Genomic DNA, 16,632 nt, shown 5'->3' on the forward strand with positions numbered 1-16,632 from the left:
AACAAACCACCCCCCCCCCCCCCCCCGCTAACCTCCACCAGCCCCGATTTGTCCCGAAACAGGAAATGAAACCCGCAGTTTTCAGCAAAGAACCCGACCCAACCCGAGGCTCATGAATATTCAGCAGTTGCTTCCGGCGGGCGACTCCGCCCCCGGCCCCGCCCAGCTCGGGGCCGCGTGTGCGTCATCGGCGCGCGCGGCTCTGTCGTCATCCGTGCGCGCCACCGCTCCCGCCCGCCCGCCTGCCGCCTGTAGCCGTCATGGCGAGCTCTGCGGCCTCTGCCGTGCGGCCACCCAGGCCCAAGAAAGAGCCGCAGGCGCTCGTCATCCCCAAGAATGCGGCGGAGGAGCAGAAACTCAAGCTGGAGCGGCTCATGAAGAACCCGGTAGGACGAGTCGCGCCCCCCGCGCTGCCGGCGCCTCGGTGGCCCCCGAGCAACCTCTTCTCGGTCCCCCGCGCGCGCCCCCGGGCTCCCTCTTCAGTGGTCACGGGGTCGTTCCCGGTGAGGCTCGGGGAGCCTGCTGGCGTCCAGAACCCGTCGAGCTCCTGTTTCCAGCGCTCAGGGAAGCCTGTCCAAGTTTTGACTTGCTCTGAGCACTGGAAAGGGAGAGCCCGGGACGGTGATGCCCGAGACACCCCAGCCCTGGGCCTCGGTCCGCTCGTCGTGAAACCGCCCGAGTGGGAGCCGGTTTCACACTTGGGGGCTGGCGGAGGGCGGACTCTCGTCGCACCGTGCATGGCAGGAAGCGGCTTCCAGCCGTAATGGGTTGCAGCCTGGCAGGTTCTGCTCTGCAAAGGGAAGGGCCGCCCTGCCACGGCGATGGGCTGGGTGCATGTGGACGTTGGCAGGACAGAGTAGCGCCAAGAGTCGGGGAGGAGGAGGGAGCAAAGCAGCTGTCCTTCCGAGCCGATTTTGTTTTTGTTTGTTTGGGGGTCACACCCGGCGTTGCTCAGGGCTTACTCCTGGTTCTGCACTCAGGAATATCTCCTGGCGGTGCTTGGGGACCATATGGGATGCGGGGGATGCAACCCCCTTCTGCTGAGGGCAAGACAAACGCCCTCCCCGCGGTGCTATCGCTCTGGCCCCTTATTTTTGTTTTATGGCCACACCTGGCGCTGCTCAGGGTTTACTCCAGGCTCAGGGACTACTTCCGGCTAGGATGGAGATGGTGGGGCACACCATATGGGGTGCCCAGGATGGAACCCGGGACTGCCATGTGCAAGGCAGGCTCCCTACTAGCAGTACTATCTCTCTAGCCCCTCAAAAATTAAACTTCCCGGGGCTGGAGTGATAGCACAGCGGGCAGGGCGTTTGCCTTGCATGTGACCCAGTCCGGGTTCGATTCCCATCATCCCATATGGTCCCCCGAGCACAGCCAGAAGTAATTCCTGAGTGCATGAGCCAGGAGTAACCCCTGAGCATCACCGGGTGTGACCCAAAAAGAAAGAAAAAATTAAACTTCTTGGCTCCTTGAGGTGTGACATGCTATTGGGTTTGGGCTCAGAACTGCTTCCCTGCTTACGTGTTGCAGGACAAAGCCGTCCCAATTCCAGAAAAAATGAGCGAATGGGCACCTCGACCTCCCCCGGAATTTGTCCGAGATGTAATGGGTAATGTCTTTGGGGTAGGGGAGAGAGAGTTTGTGGGGGGAATTTTGGGGGCCCACACCCTGAAGTGTGTGTGTATGGGGGGGGTGCTTCCACATTGCTGGGGTGGGAGGGTCACTCCGGGAAGTGGTCTGGGAACTTTGCAGGTCTAACCCTGGGGATTCTGCTTGCCAAGCAGAGCGTAGCACCTTGGAACAATCTCCCCAATCCCATAGAGTTTGTAAAGCATAGGTTTTAGATAATTTCTCCTGGGCTGTTAGTAATGCAGGGTGTGGTTTTTCCTCAACGAAAGTAGTTTTATTGTCAGATTGCACATTAAGACACACATTAGAAAAAGTGGGTAATAGAGGTATAGAAACTTCGGATCCACCTGTAACACAGTCGCTCTGTGACATTCTGATGAGAGCCTTTCGATCCCTTTGTAGTTAAGATTGCAGGTGCCTAAGAAAAAAAAAACATTTTCCCCAAAATACAGAGGCCACATACATGAGTTAGTAGCCTTTTTTCACTTATTCTGCCCCCAAGCACCTTTCCAGCCCTGTAGAAAGGTCGCAAACGTGCCATCATCATGGCAGGGACAAAACCACTTCTAGGGCTCTGGGCCCAGAAGAACTGCTGCCCTCCTCCCAGGTCTGCGTTAGAGTGGAAACTTCTAGACACCTTCCTACTCAGCGCCATGCCAGGCTGAGGAGAAACTGGGCAGTCAGAGGCCCTTTGATTGCCTCGGTCTCTCCCTTCAGTCCCTTCGTGACCTCTGTTGGGGACTGCGTCTGACCAGGCATTATGCTGTGTCTCGGCTGCAGGCTCCAGTGCAGGGGCTGGCAGCGGGGAGTTCCATGTGTACCGGCATCTGCGGCGGCGAGAGTACCAGCGCCAGGACTACATGGATGCCATGGCCGAGAAGGTGGGCTGGGACGGGAAGCTGCTCCCAGCACTGGGAAAGGGCCGGGCAGAAGGGATGGCGTGTGGGGGACGCAGCTTCAAGTCAGCTCCGGGTGCAGATATCCAGGTCGTTCCCTGTCGAACTCGGGGACCACCGGAGACTAGGGATGTGGAGAGGAAAAGGGGAGACCCTGTACCCCTCAGGCCATCAGCCAGGGGCAGGAATGGGGAAGCACACTCTCCCACACTGAGTGCTGGAATTATTTTATCCACACTCAAAATCTCGTTGAATTTTTTTTTGGGGGGGGGGTCACACCCGGCGATGCTCAGGGGTTACTCCTGGCTCTGCACTCAGGAATTAATCCAGGCGGTACTCAGGGGACCATATGGGATGCTGGGAATTGAACCCGGATCGGCCTCATGCAAGGCAAACGCCTTACCCACTGTGCTGTTGCTCCAACCCCCTCGTTGAATTTTTTAGAAGTGGTTCTTGCTGAGTGTTTTTGGTTTGGCTTGAGGCCTTATCCAGCTGCTCTTAGGGCTTGAGGCTCTTCTCAGAGGTCACATCTGGCGGGGTTGGGGAGACCATACCAGTCCCCGGTCAGCTGACCCATGCAAGGCAAGCACCCCACTCTCTGTGCTATCTCCCCAGTCACCCCTGTGCTGTTTTCTTTTTGATGTCACTGTCATAGTCCAACAGTCGGAAAGTAAGTGGCAGCTGGCTTTGCCAGTGTGTGCGTGTCCTCCCCTAGTTCCTCAGCAGTGGGGAAAGCCCTTTCCTCTGTACCGTCACAGTGCTGCAACCTGCTGGGTTATGTGTATGTTTTTTTGTTTTGTTTTTGTTTTATTTTTTTATTTTGCTTTTTGGGTCACACTCTGCGATGCTCAGGGGTTACTCCTGGCTCTGCACTTAGGAATCAGTCCTGGCAGTGCTCAGGGGACCATATGGGATGCCAGGAATCAAACCTGGGTCGGCCGCGTGCAAGGCAAACACCCTACCCACTGTACTATTGCTCCAGCCCCCTATGTGTGTATGTTGGCAGAGATTCAGGCTTCTGCGGGACTGGGGGCTGAGGCGCACCCGCCTGGCAGTGCTTGGGACCACTGGGTGCCAGGGATCAAATGCAGAGGGGCTCCTGCATGCAAGGCTTGTGCTCTAACCCTTGAACCCATCACCTGGCCCAAGATTTGAATGTTTTTTTTTCCTTTTTCTTCTGTTTTGGAGCTGTACCCAACAGTGCTCAGGGATTACTCCTGGCTTTGTGTTCAGGAATCGCTCCTGGTGGTGTTCAGAGGACTCTTTGTGGTGCCAGGGATGGAACCCAGGTCAACCACGTTCAAGACAGGTGCCCTGCCTGCTGCGCGTGCCTCCTGCCCCCAGATTCAGACATCTGACATCGATAGTTTCCCTTTCCCTTTTTGAGAGAGGAAGCCACTCCATGCTGCTTGGACTTGATTTCCCAGAAATGTGGTCTTTGAAAAGGTGCTAGAATTTTTGAATCTCTCCCACTACAAAGGAAATGGCATACTTTCCAAAATTAGAGCAAACCCCACTCATCGTCACTGCGGCCTCTGTCAGACCTCCAGCATCCGCTTGCCCAGGTGCCCCAGCCAGAACTCCTCCAGCCGCTGTCCCTTTGTGCCGGAAACTGGGCCGGACTATTCCTCTGGGCCCAGCCTGCTCCTTGCAGGGCTGTCTGCAGAAAAGCTCACCAGGGATCCCAGGGGCCCATCCGCTTCACCCTTCCTTAGTGCTGGGGTAACTGCAGGAATTGGAAGGAAATGAGCCAGCGTCCAGCTCTTGTCTGCGCGCTGATCAACGTCTGGGCTGCAGCGGGCGGGTCCAGCCAAGGGTTGTGTCTGCTGGCCCACTTCCTCTCACACGGTCCCCCAAGAGCCCCAGCTTGCTTTCCTGGCTGGGGGTGGGGGAGACTTGCCTCCTACCTGAGGCCAGTCCAGGCAGTGGTCTCTATCCTGCCCCCAGTAAGGGTCGCTCCCTTTTTCCTCTTGAGGTTTTTGGGCCACGCCCGGCAGTCGATGCTCAGGGGTTACTCCTGGCTTTGTGCTCAGGGATCACTCCTGGCAGAGCTCGGAGGACCATGTGGGGTACCCAAGATCCTACCACGTGCAAGGCAAATGCCCTCCCTTCTGTGCTATTGCTCCAGCCCCTGATGGGTTACTCTTGCAGCAAAAACTAGATGCCGAGTTTCAGAAAAGACTGGAGAAGAACAAGATGGCTGCCGAGGAGCAGACGGCCAAGCGGCGGAAGAAGCGGTAAGCAGTGAGTGCGACTTTCGACCCTGGAGGGGAGGGGGGGCACCCAGCCTGAGGTCTGGAGGTCAGTCCCTGACTCCCCTGCTGCACCCTGAGGCTCACCACGGCGTCTCCTCCACTCAGGTGCTGGCACTGTGGTAATTCCTGGGCTTGTCGCTTCACTTCCGTTCTGTGGTGGTGGTTTGGGACCACAGCTGGCTGTGCTCACACGCTGTTCCTGGCTCTGTGCTCAGGGGTCCCTCCCTGGTGTGTTCAGGGAACCCTGTGGCACCATGAGATTGGGTGCAGGCCCCCTGCATGCAGTGCCCGTGCCCTGCTCGTGGAGCACTCTCTCCAGCCCGTGGAGCACGGGGGTGGGGGGGGTGCTGGTTGGTTGGTTGGTTTGGAACCACCCAGCAGTGCTCAGGTTGTCCTCCCAGCTCCTTGCTCGAGTCAATCATGATGGGCTCAGGGGACAATACGGGGTGCTGGGAATTGAACCTTTGTCAACTGCATGTAAGACAAGTGCCTCCCCCCACTGTACTCTCCGGCCTCTGCGTTTTCAGAAAAGTGCTTGAGGAATTTACTTACTTTTGTTGCACTTGTAGCCAGAAGTTAAAGGAGAAGAAATTACTGGCCAAGAAAAAGAAGCTGGAGCAGAAGAAACAAGACGAGGGTGAGTGCCTGCCCTGCCCTCCCCTCCGGACTCACCAGGGCTTGAATCAGGCTTTGGGGCTGGGAGTGTCAGCTGATGAGGCCCTCGTTGATTTGTCCCGTTTCCTGTAAGGCTCAGAGGTCAGCTCCAGCCCAAATGAAACCAGATTCTCAGTCACCCCCAGGGTAGGGTGGGCAACTAGAAGGACCCAGCCTCACTCCCCACCCACAGGCTTCTGCTGTGCACCCCAGGTGCGCCCAGCCCCATCTGCTGGAGGAGAGGCGTAGGGTGTTGGCCCAGGGGCTCGTGCACGTGTGTGTGTGTGTGTGTGTGTGTGTGTGTGTGGCCCACAGGGCCACTCAGTAAGTGGGTTGTGAAGACCCATCCATGACGAGCAGCTGTTTCCAACTTGCAGCAGCTGAGCAGAAAGCGGTTCCTCTGCCCCCAAACCAGGAATGTGGGGAAGGGCCAGCCCTGGAGGGTCTCTCGGTCCTGGCAGGAAGGGAGGGCTTAGAGAGCGAAGCCCTCTAAGTACCCCACACTGCGAGAGTCTCCTCATCCTCACCTCCCTGGCCAGCGGCCCATCTGCCGTTCCTCGGCAGGGGCAAATAGCAAAGGGACTCGAGCCCACTGTGACCCGTCATGGGGGCTGCGTGCTCTGTCACCCTAGACAGAACCGAGGCTCTGTTCACAGGGAGTTTAGGGGAGCGAACTGAGTCAGCACCCCAGCAGGCTGCCTGCCGCTCGCCTGTCATGCAGCCACCCCACGCTGGAGACAGGCTTGTCAGCAGTTTCTTCTTTCAGTTTCGGAATGTTTTTCCACTTTGGCCTCCGCGGCTCCCGGTGGGAAGTGGGTGGTCGCTCGGGACTGCCCTGCCGTCGTCTGGACCGGTTGCTCTCAGGATTTGCCCCTTTCTTGGGCTGAGGGGCGGGAGGTGGGGTTTGGCCGCAGCCTGCAGTGCCCGGGAGCTGATCAGCCCGTGCCCCCTAGACTCGCAGACCCCATGTGTCCAGGGGGAGCAGTTTGGAAAGGATCCGCTGTGCGTGAGCTTTCTCCTCAAGCTCACGTGCTGCTGCAGGCTCGTCCGTGTCGTTCGGGGTTGTGGGAGCTGGAGGAGATGCCTGGCCAGGGCATACGCTTCGGGAGCAGCAGGCCCAGGTGCTGTCGCAGCATGAATGTCAGGGTGCCGAGCCCCCTAGGTGTGTTCCCAACACAACACCAGGGAGCTGGGCATTTTGTGCTTGTGTCTCTGGTTTTTTTTTCCCCCTTCTTTTTCTGGTTTCGGGGCCACACTGGGCGATGCTCAGGGATCGCTCCTGCTGGTGCTCAGGGATGAGATAGGAATGGAGTTTTGCTTTACCAGCTTGGCTGCAACTCCTGCATTGCTTATCCCAGCTCTGTCTCTGCTGCTGCTGCTGCTTTTTTTTTTTTTTTTTTGGCTTTTTGGGTCACGCCCAGCGATGCAGCGATGCTCAGGGGTTCCTCCTGGGTCTGCACTCAGGAATTACTTCTGGCGGTGCTCGGGGGACCATACGGGATGCTGGGAATCAAACTCAGGTCAGCCGCTTGCAAGGCAAACACCCTACCCGCTTTGCTATGGCTCCAGCCCCTGTCTCTGCTTCTGATTGGGTAATTTGTATCGATCTGAATTCCAGCTCTTCTGTTCTTCTGTTTTGGAATTGTCAGGTGTGTGTTATCTTTTCCCTGTGCAAGCTAAGATTTTTCCAGATTTTCCCTGTGCTGAGTCATTTTCTAATACAACCTGGGCGTTGTGAGCATGCCGTCCCTGGCGCTGCGGAGAGGGGCGGGATCTGCCCGGAATCAGGCATTCATGGGAGCATGACCATGGGTGTGGGGGTGTGCCCCACTCAGAAAATGGGGTGTGTGGGAGCAGGGAGCTTCCCATCCTGTAGTCCCTGCCTATAGGCTGCTGGCTAGCTCGGAGGTCAGCAGTTGCTCCCTGCCAAGTCCCCCCTGGAGTGTCTGGCTCCCTAGGGTTCCCTGTGCCACACTTCCAGCCACGAGGGGTCAGGGCTCTGGGTGCACGCTCCTTTTTTTTTTTTTCCTTTTTTTTGAGTCACACCTGGTGATGCACAGGGATTACTCCTGGCTTAAGCACTCAGGATTACTCCTGGCGGTGCTCAGGAGAATCATATGGGATGCTGGGAATCGAATCCAGGTCGACTGCATGCAAGGCAAATGCCCTACCCACTGTGCTATCACTCCAGCCCCTGGATCGGAGGGTCTAGGGCCCGCGGCTCCCATGGCCTCTGACCCTGTGAGTGTCTGCGGGAATCGGGATGGGCCTAGGGGGCGTAGGGAAGCGGAATTGCCGTAGCCAGGCAGGGGGCTGTGGCAGCATGGCAGGAAGCCCTGTGCTCGGCCGTGTTTCAGACTGTGCCCGCCTATCCCCAGGCTGGGCTCCAGCTCTCCCCCTACCGCCTCCATCTTTTCTGGTTTCTGATGTTGTGGGTCCCAGTCTCATCAACACAGGTTGGTGTTCTTGGTCCTGTTGGTTCGGTTTCCTGTTGGGGAGGGTTGGGGCTAGACCCGGGGGCCTTGGGACACTCCTGGCTCTGTGCTTGGAGGGCCAGATGTGGCCCTGGCGCTGGGGTCCGTTGGGGGTGTTAGGATGTGACTCAGGGTGATGCAGTGGGCAGAGCCGGGCCCACATGGCCTTGCATGTAGAAGCCTGGGTTTAGTCCTCGGCACCAGTGGGTGGGTCCCCAGAACAACCCAAAAGGAGTGGTAGTGTAGTGGGCAGGCGCTTGTGTTGCGGGCAGTGGCCCCAGGTCCATCCCTGGCACCACACAGGGTCCCTGAACACCATGAGAAGTGAGTCCTGAGCACCACCACGTGTGGCCCAGACCTCCCTTCCCACCCCACCCCAAAAAGAGTGCTGAGTAGGTAGTTGAAAGGTGGAGGGCATCCCCGGTGTGTGAGAGCACCCCTCACCCCTGTTTGACCCCCAGATCCCATGCCGCCCCAGTGGGAGGTCTGAATGACTTGATCAAAGTTAGACATGGAAACAGCTATTAGAGCAGTACATGCTTGTGTATACTTTGTACTGAAGGACTAGGGTAGTGTTTCCGTCTCCAGGTAGAAGGAAAGCTTTGGAGTTTGTGGGGCAGGGAAGATAGCTCGGCGGGCTGACTCACCCTCCATGCCCGAGCACAGAGCAGGTTCCATCCCTGGCATCCTGCACGGTTCCCTGAGCACTAGGGCACTGCCCCCAAATCAGACAAACACGATTCATGTGTTCTGCCTGGCCCCTCAGTTCCTTTTTTTCCCCTGTTTTATTTGAGGACCCTCCCCGCGATGCTCAGGGCTTACTACTGGCTCTGTGTTCAGGGATCACTTCTGGTGGGCTCAGCAGGACTCTGTGGAATGCTGGGGATGGAACCTGCCTTCCCTGCTGTATGGCGGCCTGGGCCCTCCAGAACAGGGCACCATACTCAGTCATGCCACAAGGTGCTCCTGGAGCACTTCTGGGCTCTGGCCAGCCTGGAGGTCAGTTGAAGCCTTGACGCAGGCAGCTGGCTGGAGGGCTGTTGGCTAGTTGGAGAGGACACAGCCCCGCTGTCCAGGCACCCTTGCCCATGGCGTCATGCTAGTCTGAGTGATCACAAAACCCCAAACTCCTGAACATGCCCCAACCCCAGTGCCGCTGGCAGAAGCAGACCTGCAGCCCTGGCGGCCCGGCCCTCCTGATATTGGAGCACGTTGTTCTGGGACGTTTTCTCCTGGTCACTGGGGCATGTTCCCTGGATGCAGCAGGACCCGCCCTCTCCCTCCATGGTGGGCATTGGACCAGCTCCAGACACTAGACATATGCCCTGGCAGGGACAGGGACAGAGTGTCCCTGCTGGAGCATCCCTGCTGGGCCCTGCTTGCTTGAGGCCCTCAAAGCTGCGAGTTTCCAGTACCCAGTTCTCAGACTGGGGGGTTCAGAGCCTCTGCACCTTCTCACAGTGACCCATGGTCGCTTCAACCTTAGGGAGAAAGGAATTTCAGAAACATTTGAAATAATCAGTGATGAGTAAGGGAGTAAGAGCCTTGCACGTGGCCAACCCATCACTGGCAGCAGATGACGGTTCCCGAGCACTGTTTTGTGGCCTGGTATCACCCTCCCTCCACAAATAATGATCACTCTGACGTTCGAAAGTCATCCTTGACTTCAGCGTCCGCATGTATGTGACACAAACCTGCCTCCTAGTGTCCCCTGGTTTGTACCTGTCAGAGACTCATCATAGAAGTTTGGGGCACAAATATTTTCCAAGATTCTTGCATCCAGGAACATGGAAGAGTTTTCCCTGGTTTAGTCATCTGACTTTTTTTTTTTTTTTAAGGCTGATGTTACAGAAGCATTTCATTAAGTATTCCCAGAATCTGTGAATATTCTCAGAATTTTTAAATTTCATTTAATTTTTTGTGCTTGGGGCTTACTTCTGGCTATGCACTCAGGTATCACTCCCAGCAGTGCTCAGGAACCCGTATGGGGTGCTGGGGATCGAACCAGGGTTGGCTGCATGCAAGGCAAACACCCCCCCTGCTGTGTCATTGGTCTGGGCCCAGATCCTTAGACTTTGTTTTGTGTCTTTTTGAGGGGACATTCCTGGCAGTATTCAGGGTTTGCTCCCGGCTCTTTGTTCAGGGGTTACTCCTGACAGTGCTCGGAGGACTGTGTAGTGCCGGGGACTGAGCCCGGGTCAGTCAGGCTCCTGGACTTGCAGATGTGGCGGCGGTGTGCCCAGGGAGCAGAAGCCCGCCCATCTCGCTCTGTGCATCTTCCCCCGTGCACCTGGCATTGGGGGCACACAAGCGCCACTCCTTTTGCTTTCCTCAGGGTGAAAGCATTTATGGTGCTTCATCACATCTCCGGTGACAGACCACGGTTGGCACATCTGACCCAGTCCCCTGCTCGCCTAGACTGAGTCTTAGTCTCCTTCAGAAGCCACTTCAGGCTTGTCCTGCCGGCAGCCCCACCCTGCCCGGGACTCCTGCAGGACGTGCCAGTCACTGTCCAGAGGAGGCGTTCAGACTCAGGCGAGGATTTGTGTTGTTTCGCAGTTGGAATGTTCTGGAACTCTCCAGGTGCTCTCACATCCCCACTGCCTGCATTGCAGGGTGAGCTCCCATACACCCTGGAGAGCCCAGAAATCTCCCTTCCGGCTCCGAGCAAGCCCCGACGTCCCCATGTGCCTGGCACTGTCCGCTGGGATCCCCGTCCCCACCCCAGCTCCCTCCCAGCACTGCCTTTTAAATTGGCGGGTGGCACACCCACTTCCAGCTCACTTCAGAAGCCGTGCCCGGTGCGGGCGAGACGGCTGTCCGCGGAGTCACAAACCTGACGACCGGGACGTGGGCTTGTGACCGCGCGGGCTGATGGCGCGGGTCGTGTGTTGGACTGATCTTTGTTTCCTCCCCAGTGCTGGATCTCCTTCTCTGCCCCTTGTTTTTTGGTTTGGTTTGGGGGGGGGTCACACCCCACAGTGCCCAGGAGCTCTTCAGGACAGTGGGGTGCCGGGTGAAACGGGGGTCCCGCACGTCACGCCCGTTGCTTCAGCCTGGGGAGCGTCTCCTCGCCCTGGTTCTCACCAGTGCCGTGTTGCACCCGTCGGCAGCCTTCACCCCAGAAACCCCAGAACTCCCATCCTGTGCCCCCTGCCAGACACCTACCCCATTCTCCCGGCCCCCTCCCTGCGCCCAGATCCGACTCGTAGCCTCAGATGCCCATTGTGAGCAGAATCTGGGCCTGCTGGTCGAGTTTGGGGCTGGGGCAGTGCTCGGGGCAGTGCCAGGTCCTCCTCCCTGGCTGCTTGTTCCTGGGGTGGGCAGGATGGAGCAAGGTCTGGGGCAGCCCCATCGCCCATTTGCTGTCCACCACTGCTGGTGGGTCCTGCAGGCTCAGGGGCAGAGGCTTTGCAGGCCCTAGTCTCAGGGGCGCGGTTTCTGCTGAGGGTCCTGGCAGGGCCCAGCTGTCGGGCTGCACGCAGACGTGGCCCTTACATTTGGCTGAAATACGCTGCAGCGTCGCCGCGATTTTTCGGCTCTTTCTGGGGGAATCCAGCCCAGCACCTCGCCCGAGTTCCACCCCTCAGCCCCTCTCCCACCCCTGCCCCACCATCGTGTGCCGTGTTATCAGTTGGGGGCCAACCCAGTGATGTCCAGGGGTTACTCCTGACTCTGTGCTCAGGAGTCACTCCTGGAAGTGCCTGGGGGACCACTTGGGATGTCAGGGATCAAACCCGGGTCTGCCCATGCTAGGCAGACGCCCTCCCCACTGTTCTGTCTCTCCGGCCCCTCTATTTTTAGAATACAGCTTTTAGACTCAAAAAAAAAAAAGTGCACGTGAGGCTCAGGAGGAGGACTGGGCAGCAGAGGGGGTGCCTTGGCATCTGTCTGGGGGTGCAGGTGACTACACTGCCTGGAGCCTGCCTAGTCTTCCACCTGTGCCTGCCCACTGCCCAGTGGCCCTGCCAGGAGGGAAGTGGCGGGGGTGGGGCCACACTGCTCGCTTGTCTAGGGGGCTGCCAGGGGTTAGGTCTGGGGGAGGCAGAAGGGAGAAGCTGCCCTGTTGGCCCCAGGCAGAGCCCTCCGGGGTCCCTTATCAGGGAGGGGCTTGAGACCCGCAGGAGCACTGTCAGCTGAAGCTGAGGGGATGCCCTAGCCCCCTCCCTCCCCACTCCTCGTGAGGACCATCCCCCCCCCCACGCCGCGTGGCATTCACAGGTAGCCCCTCCCTCGCTGGCCCTAGTCCTGGTTCCCACGGCCTGACCCCGTGCCCTGTGGTTGCAGGCTCTGGCCCGTCCCAGGCGCAGACGCACAGCAGCTCCGAGGAAGCATCTGGATCAGAGGAGGAGGAGGAAGAGGAGGAGGCGCCCAGCTTCGTCATGAGCCGATGACCTCGTGTGGCTGACATTCCCCGTGATGGGCCCCACTGCCCTCCCTGACCGGGGCAGGAGGCTTGGTCCCACCCACTTCCTTCCCTGGCCTCTGGACACGGCCACAGGCCATCCTGACAGCTGACAGCTCCCAGCCCTGCCCAACAGCAGTGGACAAGGCAGGCCAGCTCCGGACACTCAGCCCTGCGCCGCCAGCTCCCTGCTGCTGCCTGCTACCCGGGGGGAACCTCGGCTCTGTACCGGCCAGCCACAGACTGGCCAGCTGAGTCAAGAGCAGAAGCGTGTGCTGACGTTAGTCCGGCCAGCGCCGAGTGGGGGAGGCTTCCACAGGTACCCGCTAGAGCAGCCCCGTGAGGGGAAGCAGCCCAAGGTGGGGGCTGGGAGTGGCCCCCGCTGCCCCCCTCAGGGGCACCAGTGTCCAGTCTGTGCCTTTGCTGCCTTAGGGTCTGTCTCCAGCTCAGTGTGGTGACTTTCCTGGAGCAGGATGGATGCACGGGTCGGTGGTTTTCTGTGAAGGGGATCCAGGGCCTTGGGGGCCCCCTGGAGCTGGCAGCAGATGGTCTGTGCCCAATGTGCCCCGGACTCTCCCTGGAGGTGCATGACTGGCCTGGTGTGCCAGAGGGACAGCACAGGGGTTAAGGCATTTTCCTTGCACTTGGCCAACCCCGGTTCAATCCCTGGTACCCCATATGGTCGCCTCAAGCCCTGCCAGGAGTGATGTCTGTGCACAGAACTAGGTGTGGCCCAAATCCCCAAATAAAGTAAAATGTTCCAAAGACTGGCCCCCTCGACCCCCTGGTCTGGAAGGGCCTCTGTCCCACACAGGGGGCTTCGCTCCCCAGTCTATTTGTGGGGCTCAGGGGCTTCCCTGGTGCTCAGAAGGCCCCTGCTGTGTTGGGGGTGGGGGGGCTTTGGCTCCGTCCTCTGAGCTCTGTCTCCCCGCACCCCCTGCCCGCATCACATGTCTTTTCGTTCTGTCTGAGCAACTGTTTTCTGCCAGGGTGTTGCCCTTGGACCTGGGAGTGAGAGCCGAGGGCAGATGTGTATCTCAGGACATGCCACCAGGCACCCTGGGCCCCGATAAAGGGTCACGGACACCCTGGGTTGAAGGGTCAAAGGCCATGGTTTGGGGGACCAGTCGATGTCATCAGCAAAACCCTGATTCAGGGGGTCTCTTGGAAACACCCATCAGTGCTGGGCGGGGACCTAGGATGGGACACCAACTGCCCGTGGCCCGCTGGTCACTCCATTGACACTTGGGCCAGAGTCCACCCACCCAGGGAGGCCCTTAGCACACAAGCTCCCCCGAGCTCTGAGCCAGGAGTCTCCCACGCCCAGAACACTGTGCCCTTCAATTCCAGGCCCCATATGGATCCCCACATGGGCTGGGGAGCAGCAGGGCCCCCTGAGCACTGAGCTGGGGTGAGCCCAAAACCAAAAATAAAATGGGGTGGTGCAAAGCCACACTCAGGTGCCCAGGGGCTGTTCATGGCTCCTGGCGGTCCTCTGGGGGCCACACTGGTGCCGGGAATGGTGCCAAATAGTTTTCCTTGTTTTGGTTTTTTGGCTCAGTGATGCCAAGTTTACTCCTGCCTCTTCTCAGGGGTCAGTGCTGGTGGGACTTGGGGGATCACCTGGGGTGCTGGGGTCAGCCGGCTGGTCAGTGCAGGGTGAGTACATAAGCATGTGTGATGCCTGTGGCCCTGGAAGCTTTTCAGAAGCAGGAACTGGGAATAAGAAGACGACACAGGTTAGGGGGGCATTGCCAGCTCCCTCAAGCACCCCCACGTGTGGTCCTGGGGAAACCCTTCACTGAGTCACCAAGAAGGGCCCCTGGGCACGATGTCGAAGCCCCCAGGGTCCCCCAAGGAAAGCAGGACCCAGGTGTGCTTCCTGCTGTGAGGTGTCAAGCTGCAGAGCCCTGCACCCTCTTCCCCTGCTGTGGGCTCTGCCTCCCCCACTGCCAGCCCTGCAGCCTTTGCCTGTCTCCTGAGCCCCCCGCCGTGCTCTTTCCTGCCGGCTGTGCCAGCACCCCCACGCCTCCAGACAGCTGTGAGCTCTACTTGCTGGGGGCGGCATGGAAGCCCCGCAGTCAAGCCTAGGGAGGGGAAGGAGAAGGGTACAGTGTGAGGACTCGGCCTGGGGAGCAGAAGGTCAGCCAGGTCCCCAGCCGCACCCCGAGGTCTGGATTACTCCATCAGGCCCACAAATTGCATTTCTCACACCCCTGGAGCTCTGGCCGCAGAAACCACTGCCGTTGCCCGCGGCCTTGCGGAACACCAGTGGGGAGCAGCGGACGCCTTCATTGTTTAAATTGTTTCCAACAGCTTTGGGGAGAGGGACATTGAGTTAAGGGGGTGACTCCTGCATTTTGGGGCCAGAGGTGGGAGTGGGCATGTGGTGCCAGGGAACATCAAACCAGGGCTGGCCACGTCCAGGGAAGCACCGTAACCTGGACCATCTCTGGCCCCTCGGGGGTGGCGACCTGGATGCAGGAGCCAGGAGGTGGTACTGCCCACTCACTTGGTACCCCTGTGCCAGGGGAGCCCACCGAGGCCGGGTTTGGTCTCCAGCATCTCGGCTGTGTCCCTCTGTCTCCACCCCACACAAGTCGTTCTTTCGCGGTTCCTGGGGTATCCTCCCAAGTCAGTCCCAACAACCCAGGGGAGGGTGGCCGGCAAGACAACTGTGGCCTTTGAGGAGTCCCGATGCGGGCAGGGCCCTCGAGGACAAGGCTATGTGGTCAGCAGCCTGGGTGGCCACACCAGCTGGGCCTCCACTCAAGTCAGGAATGAGTCCTGGGATGTGGAGGCTCAGGAAGCAGATGGGGGTGTAGCTGAGGCTCTGCCACGGCCCCTCCGTCCTGGGAAGGAGCCTGGAGGGGCCTGAGGCCGCAGGGGCACGGAATCCCACAGGAGGGGATCCCCAGATGTGGTGGGAACCGCTGCCACCTGGAGTGTGGGGAAGGGGTGGGGAGAACCGGCTCAGGGAGCACCGACCTGTCATCAGCATGTGCTTGGGTCACTCCTGAGATGGGGGTGCTGGTGAGCATGATGACCCCAAAGTCCCCTCACCCAGAGTGAGATCTGAAAGTCGTCCAGGCTTGGGGCTAAAGGTCAGGGGTCAGAGAGATGGTCAGGGGAGAAGTCGGGGTTGTAGGTTACGGCAGAGACGGAATAGAGGAGAGGCGGACACAGGGTCCCCCCAGCAAAGGTAGAAGTGATCCCTGAACACTGCCATGTGTGGCCCCCCCAAAGAAAAACATCAGGGGCCCCCAGACCAACCCGGGGTACAGCATGGCATCTGTGCTGGGGAAATCTGGGTGGGGACTGCAGAGTGAGGCAGGGGGAAGTGGGGGCGAGACAGCAGCTTCCGGGCTGAGCACCTTGGGCCATGCTGGGAGGAAGTGGGGGCTGCTGTGGAGGGGACAGCTGACCTGCAGGGCCCTGAATGCGGGGGTCTCTGAGCAGGCCCCAGGCCCGGCACCTCCCAGTGCAGTCGTGAGGCTGCAGCCGCCCCCGCCCGCTCTCTCCCCTTGTGGCCACGGCAGTTGGCGTCACTCACCGCAAGATGGCGTGGCCCCACATCCTCTTCCCTTACCTTCTGCTGCCTGGGGGCTGGGCTGTGGGCACCAGGGTGGAGAACTTCGTCCTTAGCCCAGGGCCTGGCACCCCGGTTCCCTGGGGTGCTTGCTTCGAAACTAGCACCAGGGCCTGGCCTTGCACGCACCCCACCCCATTTCCATCCCCGCTGCTGCAGGGGGCCCAGGGCACCACATTCTGGGTCCTGCCCCTCGGCCAGCCTGGCCCGCAGAGAATCTCAGGAGTGGCCTTAGGAGGCCCCTGACTCACACACAGTCTCGGTTTCGTCTCCTTTCCCCCCTCTCTCCCTCCCCCACCTAGCTCAGCTGTGCTTGGCTGCAGTCCTGGGGTGCTGCAGGACTGGGGGAGGGGCGGGGTACAGGCGGTTCTCGGGGCTCAGCCGCTGCCTCTTGCAGCAAACCGCACCTGTGATGCAACTTCTGCCCCTCGGCTTGTCCTGCTTTCCGTGTCACCAACAGCTTGACGTTTCAAACCCGGAACCCTAAACTTTGGCCCCCGAAGTTCAAAGGCGGCTCTTCCCGTCGTCCCGGACGCGCTCAAAGGCCGGGAGCTCGGCCCCCATCCCCGCCCCCCACTCCCGGTCCCAGCCGGGCCAGTCCCGAGACCTGAGACCCCGGGATTGGGGGCTGTCCTCTGCCCCTTCGCGAGGGCCCAGGAGGGAGCTGAGAAACCGGGGAGTAACCGGGGCCGGGCGGGGCCTTGGCCACGTGCTGCCGGGCCGTCAG

At 59.6% G+C, this 16,632-nt stretch overlaps 1 protein-coding gene across 1 annotated transcript; it reads left to right on the forward strand.

Annotated features, from left to right (window-relative positions):
• The first annotated feature begins 250 nt into the window (after positions 1 to 250).
• PRKRIP1 (PRKR interacting protein 1) lies at positions 251 to 13,083 on the forward strand. Its single transcript, XM_056108227.1, has 6 exons — positions 251 to 386; positions 1,534 to 1,612; positions 2,413 to 2,513; positions 4,680 to 4,765; positions 5,353 to 5,420; positions 12,199 to 13,083. Exons 1-6 carry the CDS (start codon positions 261 to 263, stop codon positions 12,303 to 12,305), a joined length of 567 nt encoding a protein of 188 aa, XP_055964202.1. The 5' UTR covers positions 251 to 260; the 3' UTR covers positions 12,306 to 13,083.
• The last annotated feature ends 3,549 nt before the right edge of the window (positions 13,084 to 16,632 follow it).

The sequence above is a fragment of the Sorex fumeus genome, unplaced genomic scaffold (genome assembly GCF_029834395.1).
Source record: "Sorex fumeus unplaced genomic scaffold, SorFum_2.1 ptg000199l, whole genome shotgun sequence".
In the NCBI taxonomy this organism is placed as follows: domain Eukaryota; kingdom Metazoa; phylum Chordata; class Mammalia; order Eulipotyphla; family Soricidae; genus Sorex; species Sorex fumeus.